Source organism: Lycorma delicatula, chromosome 1 (assembly GCF_047948215.1).
Source record: "Lycorma delicatula isolate Av1 chromosome 1, ASM4794821v1, whole genome shotgun sequence".
Taxonomy (NCBI): Eukaryota; Metazoa; Arthropoda; class Insecta; order Hemiptera; family Fulgoridae; genus Lycorma; species Lycorma delicatula.
In genome coordinates, this window is record NC_134455.1 from 208,899,548 (window position 1) to 208,912,008 (window position 12,461).

Genomic DNA, 12,461 nt, shown 5'->3' on the forward strand with positions numbered 1-12,461 from the left:
GTTCATATCATTGGAGGCAGTTTTTATCCACCCGATATTACGCAAAGTAAAAACTGAATCTGTTTTCCATTTCCCTTTGTCCTAACTATCTAATTTCTCGCATTTTTTATTAGCTAGTTTTTTTTTTATTAGCTATCGTAGTATGGGAAATTTCAAACGAAAGAAAATTTTAGTCAGCTACTGTAAAAATTTATACATTTTTCTTCCCTTTTCGTTATAATTTATCTATGGAATTTTCACCTTTAAACTGATCCGATTGAATCGTAAATGAATTGTTTTTCTAATGAAGGAACGTTAATTTTCTTCCCAACGTCTTATGAAATTTTAACTGAGATGCTGCATTCTTACAAATGTTCCATCTGATCGTGCGAAAATTGAAACAAAGAAAATATTACGTCCGAGTGCAGAACTATAAACAATCATATTAATAATTAAATCAGTACATTAGAACTCGAATTTCGCAAGTAATATTTACCAAACATAAAGCCATATGCTGGTAACAGAAACATCGGTAATGAGTTTTAGTCAAGTGGTCGTTGTTTCTCCCACCCAGACAATTCTATGTTAAACAGTTACGTACGGTATGCCGTGAGTTAACTCTAACTTTGTTTAGTTAAACAAACATGATTTGTTATAAGATATTAGTGAAATTATAAAGGATAAAAATATTACATCACTTATCTTTATTCCAGTTTAATTTCTTAAGTAATATGCAACACTATTTTTAAAAAAAATACTTTCGTGAAACATAAGTTCACGTTATTCGGATAATTTAATAAATAACTTATTAGTTATCATATGATAATAGTAACTTAAATAAATTAACAAAGCTACTATAGTAATCAAACAGTACCAGCTACTGAGATTATTACTTTAACTTACCATGATAAAACCTATTAATAATAAATACGTTGTACTACATAACATATGATAGTATAGCCATTCAACCATAGTTATTTATGTTACCAGTATTTTTAACTTTTATTTTAGTTATACTACCGATTAATAGTAACAACCTGTGAAATTTACCCGCACTTTAGCAACGTATATATCGTTTGCTCTTAAGTATGCGATGATGCAGGTTTATTTAATTGTGATCCTGATAATAAGAATGAGTGACAAATTTATTTAAAAAGATATTAAATTCAGCCTTTTTAATCTTACTTGTTACGAAACGTAGAATCTGCGTCATAACCGTATTTTCTATTCTATATTATCTACATATCATACTACAATAAAATGTTTAAGTTATTGTAATTAACGAATAATAATTCATACGCTTTAACTTAATTTTCAGTCTGTTAGATATCATAACCGAACAGTTGACGTGTAAAACAAGCCTTTTGTGAAAACTCCACAATAAAACAATATTCAAGAATAATAAGGATGCCAGACTTACCACATAAAACACTGAAAGGTAATATTTGCTTCAGCGAGCCGAACATACACATAACCAAACTTTGTGAAATGAAAATTAAATCCTGCACTACAAATATTACAGATACGGTTAACCCAAGGAATTAAGTCGATGTTGAAAAGCAATAGTAGAAGAACAAGTAACTATAATGGGTGAGTCCTCCATTACAGGTTCTTTACATTTGTAGCGGTTATAAGAAACACAAAAATTAAAAGCATAAAGCAAGAAACTTAATATTTCTTTCAGGAAACAATATTACACGGACAGCTTCTACTAGCAGGTGAAACCATTTACGGAAAATAACAAATTGAAATAAAAATATATTACAGATTATTAACTGCTATTTTATTTTATAACATCGTTATTATTAATACAAAACTAGTGTATCAGCATACATATATATATATAATATATATATATATATATATATATATATATATATATATATATAAAGTGTTCTTATCGATTGGGAAGCATAATACGATTATAACCTTTCAAACGTTAACGACTTCTGCAATTTATTATTGTTATCGAATTACATTGTTAACAGAAATCTGGTTCATTTCCATATTGATATCAGATAGATTTTCTCCTTTTCTCTACGTTCTATTACATTATCTTTAAGTGCCTACCATATAAACACAAAATCACTTTCATCAACAAAATAAATGAAGTTATGACATTAAAGTTAGAATATCGCGCAGTAACGTATTTTATTCTTTTTTTATCAGTTCACAGCATGCAATTTGTGCTATGATGTTCTGGTAAAAAAATTCCCGGAAACTGAACTTTTATAACAATCTCAGGTAGAATAATGAAAATTTTATATTCTGAGTTCATTTATTTTGAAGCATTTTTTTACTAAAATTCGTGTTACAGAAATACCTTATATTAATTATACTAAAATATAGAGTTCATTTCAAAGTTCATACAAACTCAGAATTGGTAATAATTTAAAAAAAAAATATTATGAGATATGTTTACTGTTTGCAAAATTTAAATTTAAATTTTACTAAATGAAAAATTATTAATAGTTCTCATTAACGTAAAGAATAAAAATATACAAGCAACACGTTTGTATGAATTAAATTACAGTAAAAAAATAGACCGGTATATAAATTTTAAGTACGTTAGTCTTTCTTTTTCTGTTTAGCCTCCGGAACCACCGAAGATATTACTTTATAGGATGAATGAAGGTGATATGTATAAATGTAAATGAAGTGTCGTCTTGTACAGTCTCAGGTCGACCGTTCTTGAGATGTGTGGTTAATTGAAACCTAACCACCAAAGAACACCGGTATCCATGATTAATATTCAAATCCGTAAAAAACGTAACCACCTTTACTAGGATTTCACCCTTAGAATCTCGACTTCGAAATCAGTTGATTTGCGATGAAGAGTTCACCATTAGAGCAATCCGGTGTGTTAAGTACATTAATCAACAAAAGTGGAAAACTTTTCAACTATTAATCAACTAAATACTTTAACAGGAAAACTGCAGAATTATAAAGGTTTTTTATTTTCTTCATACATACGAGTAAAATATGCACGTATCAAATAAATTAAAAAAAAAAAAATACATAGTTAACTGTAGTAGTAGTGCAATGTTTGCAATATACTTCGCACAAAAATATATATTTTTTTTCATAAAAGAGTTAATAAGTAAGAGAGAAGTAAAATAAAATATGATAATAAATAACAGATAATGTTAAAAATAGTTTTTATTTTTTTATTAGATAATCATAAAATATATTGCAAACTCGGTATCTACGCAATCACCGTTATTGACCACAAAGTTATAACGTTACCTTGTTAGATAATATCAAATTTCCAAGCAATCAGGGAAAAAGTTATATTTATTTAAAGGCAAGTTTGTGTAATATGTAAGAAAATCAGTATCGCTAAAATACAATCAACATAAATTTCACCTAAATTTAAACTTAATAAATCACAATGAATTGCGTCAAACTTTAAATTAATCCGTAATATTCACTACTAATATTTTATTTCGAAGTATTATAAATTATATTTTTTTATGGAACAAATTTTAGAGAAGATATATATCTGAAAAACATGTACCCTTTTATTGCTTATAGATTGCAAACCTGACCCAGGTTATCAACTCCTGAAAATTACAGCAACACAAAATATAGGTGAGCAACGATTAAAGTGAATGGTTTTAGTTTCTAGAGGAAAACTTGTCCTTAATAATATAAATACTTGTTCTTTATATATATAATATTGTTATTCTTTAGTTTAAAAACAATTCAAATAATGAAACAGTTCTCGTCTTAAAAATAATGATAACTTTTATCATTAATAATTTATGTTTTATTTATATATTAAATAATTTATAACAATACTACTGTGAAATAATACCCTAAACAGTTTCCATACTTTATCCTGTATCTGTCCTTTAAGTTATTGACAAACACACATTTTTTATATATTTTTATACATAATCTTTATAAAAATAAATCAACTGCATTTTTTGATAATAGTTAGAAATATTTTATATTATATATTGTGAGCAAACTTAAGTCTGTGTTTTAAAATATCTCATATTACTCGAATAATAGTTCATAAATTTTCATGACTATTAAAACCATTATTAAAAACAAATGTAAGCAAGATAAATTAGCATTTTTCATGACTATAATAATTTAAGGGAACATGTTTTATGAAAAATAAAAGTTTAACACACATACACAACTGATTTTTAATATTGCAAAAGAGGACTTATTTGTTACACACTTCGAAAATCTACATCAATATTACAATTTATCATAAATCATTATTTAAGATACGAAGTTCAAGAATCGGAAAAGGCAAGTTTTGTATATTTGTGAAAATTTATTTACTTGAAAAAATTATGATATTAATAGTAATACTAGTTTAATGGGGACTACAGAACCTATTGTAACATTAAGTCCAAGTAATTTCATTTTTCTATTTACTGCATTACAAATAACTTCAACGGTAATAAATACAAAGGAAAAGTTGAATACATATTTTCTGCTTTACACACGCACTCATACCAAAGCAGAGATACATTTTATCGCTAGTTAAAAAAAGGTACGGTAAAAAATGTTTAAGATATTAATATATCAATTTTAAACCGTTTTACCATACAAATTAATAACTTATGGATGTCAGTTTATAATTTGTATTTGACCAAAATATATATAAACATTTTATCATTTTTAGCTTTTCACATTGATGATTTATATTGTTATGATTAGATTAGTTTTTGTTGTTCTTTTCGTCTATTAGCATTTATAATTAGTACATCATAGTAGACCGTAAGTAAAGTTTATTTATGATAATTACGTAAAGGAAGGTTTCAAAAAAACCCCTTACTAAATCATACAATAGTTCAACACATCATGAATAAGAAGAGAACTTGTATAAACGGCCCAAGTAAAGTTTACTGCTTAACACAGCACTAGAAATAAATAGCAGGTAATCAAAAATAAAAGCATTAAAATTAAAAAAATTGTAATCAATATATGAAAACAGCACTATAGATAAACAAATAAATATTCGTCCATAAATAGAAATAGCTGTAATTCAAAGACTATCAAGTGATGTTCACTATACAATGAAAGAATTATCCTATGTTCCTGCGAACTCCTAGCTTCCTTCTCCAGGTCACTCTGGTTTCATCTCCAGGTCCAGCACATAGAAACGTTTTAGTCGTCTAATATCATCGCAGTTATCCAATAGATTTACTGCCAGATAATTTATACATTTGTCTAACATCTGATTGTATCGCGAGATAGTTTTTTTGATCTCTTCGTAAACAGAAGGTAATCCTTGATAATCATGTATTTCTCTACCCTTAACAAACCATGATGTCTTTATATGCTCACCGATTTATTTTTGAATCTTTCGATTATCTCAATAGGTTTAAGGATAACTCTGTAGATCAGCAGTTTATTAGATAACGATACCTATGAGTATCTTCCCAGCGACCACTTTAATTCCTTATAATTAATGTTAAGATGTTTTCTCTACCACGTTTCCCTCCACGTCAGGCAGCTATACAAGTGTAGCCCAAGGTACCGTACCTAATTCGTGTGAGGGCTGTAGACGCCATTCAGATGGAACCGTGGAAAATCACCCCTCCTCATGGTAAATGTCACATGTCCCGATTTGTCATTTTACAGTTTGTCAGCCACGCGCAGATCTTGTCTAACTCTGATTGTAGTTTAGCAGAGGCTTGATTCGCATCTTCATCATGAACTAGGATTGCCGTGTCATCTGCAAACAATGCGAAAGTGACATAATAGGGAGCAGGAAAGTCTGAAGTGAAAATCGAATACAGAATAGGCCTCAGAACAGAGCCCAGAAGACTGTCGTCTTCGTATCGAAGAACCCAGATAATTCCTGATTGAACTTAACTTGGAAAAAGTGACCATCAAATTAACTTCGAAGGAATAAATAAAATGGCTGAAGAAGGCTTTACTTTAGCTTATACAGTAGATCAGGAAGTCAGCCTTATCAAAGGCCTGTTGAATATTCAAAAAACACTGCTGAGCAGTATTTCCTTTCTTCCAAGCATCTTGCTATGATGGTAACAGCTCTATGGATGGCGACTAGTAAGTTTTTTTTTTAACTAATCTAACAATAGCAGTTATTTAGAAGTGAAAGTGCATAATTTTATGGTCCGTTTAATTTTTGATTTTTATGTGAAATAAAAACTGTTGTGTCTTTTTTTTATTTTTTGAATTTTGTATCATTTGGTATATTATAATTGTATGTACGTTTTATTTTTTAATTAGTGGATTAGAATAACTAACCTGTAGGCCAGAAATTTGTAAACACAAATCAGCTGCCAAGCTGGACAGAGCAAGGATGGGACGACGTCTCCTGGGCCTTGCATAACAACTAGAAAACCATTAATATTATAGACCGCATTATCTTCAGTCTTACTAATGCCTCGGAAAGTGAGTCTGAAATTGATATCTCCACCCGGATCGCCTACCATGGCAGACAATCCCATTGCTTCAGTTACAATGGGCACCACAATCCCCAAAAGTACTCCTGATGAACTGCTGTTATAGAACCATTTCACTAATCCTCCAGTAGAGGATGTAATCATTGAGATAACTCAGAAGAACGCTGTTAAAACTTTACCGGTAGTGCTCTATGGTATTACGGATGTCAACAGATGTAGGTAAGAATAATTAATTACTAGGAACGTTTAATAGCTTCGAAAAAAATACGTATGCTCTCTAAATACAAATGAGATATATAAAAAAATAATTAGTTTGGTACGCGAACATAATCCCATCAGATAAACAATCACATGAAAATGTGAAAGCGCCTTCCGAGTCGTGCTCAGGAAACTGCATCACTCGGTTCCGGTGGATGCTATTAGAGAAGAAATTGAAGAACACGGGTACAGAGTCTGTACTGTTGACAAAGGGTGTCGAAAGAATTGACATAAACGTTTTTTATAACCTTGAACTTCAGGATAAGAACAAAATATTAAAACTGAAATATATCGCTAACTATACTTTTCCAACTCTAAGAAAATTGCCCGATCTAGTACAGTATATGCGCTGTCAGCAGTATGTCTATACGAAAAATTACTGTATGTGACCATACCGCTGTATTAAGTGTGCGAACGGGAATAGTACTGCGGACTGTCCAAGGAAGGACAAGAGTACTTTGACCATCTGCACACTCTGTCAATCAGATCACCCTGGCAAGTGTTACAGGCAAGTGTCACCACAAGTGTTGCAGAGTGTATAATGAAATACTGAACAGGAAATAGAGGGAAATGGTCGCACCACTTCTCAATGACTACTACTAATCTGCGTGAATCGGGAGGCAAAAGATTGGCATATTTCGACTCGGGTAATGCAAATATTTCCGCACTGAGCAGAGGGCAGATAGACACTTTACTGATTCTAATAAGCTTCCGCTAACATTTGTTTCGTTTATGGAGGATAGCTGCTGAGATGCCGATTGCAAAAAAAAATAATCACCAACTTGGGGCCCTCGTACAGCAAATTAGCCTTATAGGCATACTGACCGAGTTAATCACATAAACTTTGCTGATGGTCGGATTTTTCAATATTTTGATATGAAACATCACCATTGGTCTTGTTGGTCGAAGGGAGGAAGTAGAGGCCCAAGTTTTTACTGAATCGGTAGGTGTGATTCTGATTTCCGAAACCCATTTTGCTTAGAGGTTATTCTGTATATATAACGAACCAGTCATTTGGCAGGGCATATCGAGTAATCAGACGTTAGATAAAAGTTAAAAGACATCAGCAACTCCTGGAATTCAGTAGACAGCAAATTCAAGTAATCTCAATTGAACTTCTGGATTGGTTGTGGCCTTAATAAGCAATTTACTGCCTCCCCTCCCGTCATGTAATCTTGAAAGAATTATTCACAGAGTTCTTTGAGACTCTGGATTTCCGTTTCGTAGCCGGGGTTGACTGGAACGCAAAGCGTGATCATTGTGGGGTTTGAGCCTCATGGGAGAACATACAGAGTTAGTTGCGTTTTCGAATTGCATTTCAATGTAATGTCTAAGTTGCAACCCACGAACTGGCCATCAGACCCAAGAAAGGTGCCGGACTTCATTGATTTTTTATGTAACCTCGGCTGTTTCATCATTCTTCACATTGTTTAAACTATGACTTAAAATCGGACCACTCCCCTGTCATATTCCCCATCAACACGACGTTTATAAAGAAGAAAAAGTCTTCGATTCTTCACAACAACAGGACCGATTGATATTCATATCGCAACTGGGTTGAAGAGGAGTTGATTGAACCTCTGCAGCTGAAGTACTCAAGAGATATTGAATGTGCAATATAGTACTTACCCTCAGTAATGCAAGAAGGAGCCTGGCGGTCGACGCCAGAAAAGATGTATGAAGTAAGGGAACGTACGGTCTATCCGAGATAGGTGATGGACCTCATTAATACTAAGAGAAGGCTTAGAAAAAGGTGGCAATGCTACAGAAGGTCTGAAGATAGGACTTCTTTCAACAGAGCGGCACGTAAATGAAAAGAACTGTAGTAGACCGTTAACAATGAAACATCCAAGGAGTAACTTGAGGATCTTTCCCCCTTAATAGTGGCAGGCACTCTTTAGGAGCCACTAGTAAATTTTTAGCTGAAAGCGATGAAACTAGTTGATAATAATTATTCAGAAGAGAAATATTAGAGAGTTTAATATTTATTAATGAACTTATTTGTCCTACTTTTAAGGGAAAATTAACAATTATTAATTATTACAACTTGGTGTATTATGCTAATAGCTTTCTTATAAATAATGTGTCTGCCATTTAAAATTTAATATTTTATTATGTATTACTGATATTTTTATGTAAGACATAAATAAGGATATAAAAATTCTGAAAATAAAATAAATGTTCAATTTCAATTATTCATCGCAAAATCTTAATTGTTTATTTTAATCGACACAAATTTAAAATTGAAAGATTCGTATTTTCATCACGATATTTTTGTTACCACTGGATCATTCTTGAGATCCTCAGATTCTCAATGTTTTTTGGACTTTCATGTATAAATTTCTTTTCCATTCCAGTTGCCTACAGACATGTAAGGATATTACAAGAAAACGTTTGAGTCCCACCATTAAATAATAGATTATAGGAAATTATTATACACTGAATCATATTATCATACGTTTCCTCTAATGTTAGAATTAGATTAATATATTTTTCTTTTATACCTGTCCTTCTCAATCGCTGGCAGCGGTGGGGAAAACGTAGCTAAAAATCATCTGTATTATTAGTCTTAATAAGTTTTAATATTAATGTTTCATCATTTAATAATTATGTTTGATATGCTTTCAATATTTTCTACCACTAAACACCTGTCCCGAATGGATAACATATATTCTCTTTATTATGCAAGATACTAATTAATTTTCTTCATCGGTTGACGGATGCTTGAATATATACTTGGCAATGCAACGCTGATTATTGTCCTTGTAATTCCTTTTTCGTCTACCTCACTTTTTTCACCTACTGAGTACCAAAATGTACAACAGCAAAAGAAATTTAAAAAGGAATCATTGATGACCGAGTCAATATTGTTCCTACCAATCAGCCTATATAGAAAATTGTTAGTACACTTGTTTAGAAAATAAGCTCGTAACTGTTATCTGAGAGGAAAATAAGTTATCAAATTAAATGACACCTAATAATTTTTTTCAAGGAGAAAAACGATAAACAAAATAAAATTGATCATTTTCTTAAAGATCAATTAAAATTAAAATAAATTTTGTAGATCTCTACTAAATTTAAATTCTGAACACTAAAATTAATTCAGTTCATTACTTAACTTCAATATTCTTTAGGTAGTATTAGTTAGGTAAGATTGACTATATATATCTATTACATAAGAACAAAAACTAATTGAAATTAAATATGAAAATATCCACACTTACCGTTTTGTTGCCTAAGTTTTTCACTTTGCAGTTCAAGTAGGCGGTCTTCCCAAGCAATGCAGTAACATTTTTAGATGCTGCTTTGTCAAAGTAGGGACCTTGTGGCTGAGGGTTGAGCGAATTCGCGGATGATGAACTTTTACTTGCTTTTCCTCCACTAATTGCACTCTGCGCACCAAAAACTGAAAATAGAAAATTTGATTACAACAGTTTTGTAAAAATTACTCGTTTCATTATCGTCTAGTAAAACAACGCTATGCTATATATAATAATAATATACTATATACTATTAAGTTTACAGCAAGTAATTTGAGATTTGTTAGATAAAATTAATAATAATATTTTTTTCAAATAAAAGAGCTGAAAATAGTAAATGGTGAAAGTAAATTTAATGGTAAATTCATTATTGAACATTCGAAATTCCAAATATCACTTACTGTACTTACTTCATAAGTTTGGTACACTACCTTTTTGTAAATGTACAATACAAAAAACCTCCTTACGTACGTAAAAGCAGAAACAGATTCTACTTAGTGCGGCTATTGTTTGTGAGCAACCTACTCCATAACTTACCCTTCCTAAGTTAATGGATCTCGTTTCAAACGTTCCATTCCAGGCATCTAAAATACAGCCACCTACCTCGCCTTCATTCTAGGTACATAAATTATTGAGAATTCATGCAGTCATGTTCACTTTGCAGTTATGGGATTGGTATTGCTATTGATTATCATCCTACGACAGATGAATACGTCCACCGATGGACTTGCATGTACCGTCTGTAATGAATAAGTTCATTAATATCCCTCCCTTTGTTTAATAATAATAATAATAATAATAATAATGCAATAATAATAGGTCCTTTATAATATCCTTTCACAACAAGAAGTCTGGTATAAGAAGAGATATTGCTTATAAATTCATAAGTTCAAATAGAGTTTCTGGAAAAAGATCTTCCATTCACTGTAGTGTATTGCTCGTAAATTGATTTTTTCTTTAAATCTACGAATGGAGTATTTAGTAAACTTACGTACAGTGTAATTTCTATTTTATCTATATAGAATAAGGAAGATGAATAAATAATAAGATTTTATATCAAGAAAGGATACTTTATAAGTGTAATGATATTACTTTTATAAATTGTAAAAGTATTATTAAAAGTGAACTGAAAGAAGGTGGTTTATTATTTACTTTAAAATTCCTTGATAATGAAAAAAAAGAAGAAATTTCTTTAAATGAAATTGTAATCAGAGATTTTTATTTTAGAATCACTAGACACTTTTTCTGCATTAGCGAGGGATTTTAAAATTAATATCAGGCCATTTCAACGTAAATCACTTAAAATTTTGAAAGCTAAAAAGCTTAGCTAAACTAATAAAATTTGCAAAGAACAATTTTTTACCACTTCCAATTGAATTTAACTACAGAAATAAGTAAACAGTTGACATATTATTTAAAATCTTCAAGAACGCTAATTTTTAAAAGTCGTGGTATTAAATTTTCTTAATCTTTACCGTGCTGTAATTAGTTACAGGAATTTACAGAGTTAAGGTAAATTTATCCCGATTAAGTTAAATGCATTTTTATCATAATTTATGAATAGAAAGGTTATTATAATGTTAAACTGTTGTTTTTACAACTTTCTTTTGAAAACTTTTCAAGTCAGATTTTAGTATTAAGCTAATTTTATTTGCATCAATTTTATTTTTTCATAAATGAAATTCCTGAGTAGGAAGATGCTTATTCTGAAAGAAGTAATGATATCGGTTTCTATTGTGGTAAATTTTCGGCGGAGGCTTACCTATTTTAACAAAACTTTTACAATTATTTGTTCTAAGATGTGAACAATCACATAAGAACTCGAACCGAGATTTGGTGTGAAATAGAAGATATATAAATCAAATACAGGTCTAGCGTTCAAGAGTATTCATCAAAAGAATTAAGAACTCAAATAAAACTGTAAAATGATGGCATGAAACATTCTTCAAGAACGGAAATTTTTTTTTAAACAGGAATACGTTTCAGAATCAGAACACCCCAATACACATTCATCTCTTTTTTGCTTCTAATCGCGAATTAAATGTTATATTCCTTAATTAACATCATTATAAATAAGTGGTGTTTGTTTACTTGGTTAACCGATATTCACTTGAAACTTTGAAGCATCAGGGATAATTGAATAACGTTTTCTACCCGTGATTTTATTGTAGTTTGAAGGGATAAATTAGACGGTTTGAGGAATGAATTTATTCAGATTGCTTCAATTGTAGGTGTTTTTGTTGGTTTAAACTAATATCGGGTAGTATTTTAGAGTATCATTTTTTGTTTCTTAATGTTTCGAGTCGTCGAATAAATTATATTCCCTTGGCCGTAACTCCATAGCTCCTGTAAATAAATTAAGAAACAGAAAGCATTTTTTTTTGTTTGTTTTTCATTTATCAAAACTGAGTAAAGTGTTTTGGAGAAATCAGCGCTTTAGTAGAAGAAATAATCATTTCACAATACCCGTAGATCAAAAAATACAAATTTTCGTAGTTACTTCAATGTAACATACCATCACATTGTTTATAACTCCATCAAATTTCTTCTTAACGAGGGATTTATC

General features: G+C 30.6%; 1 protein-coding gene across 1 annotated transcript in view; it reads right to left on the reverse strand.

Annotated features, from left to right (window-relative positions):
- The window catches only part of LOC142317749 (neurotrimin-like), a 447,981-nt gene extending 437,502 nt beyond the window's left edge, over window positions 1–10,479 (reverse strand). Inside the window, exons 1-2 of the mRNA XM_075354297.1 lie at window positions 10,464–10,479; window positions 9,860–10,041 (exon numbers count right to left, since the gene is read on the reverse strand). Of these exons, the coding sequence (XP_075210412.1) occupies window positions 9,860–10,041; window positions 10,464–10,479 (198 nt within the window). The remainder of the gene's footprint in view (window positions 1–9,859; window positions 10,042–10,463) is intronic.
- Window positions 10,480–12,461: the final 1,982 nt, after the last annotated feature.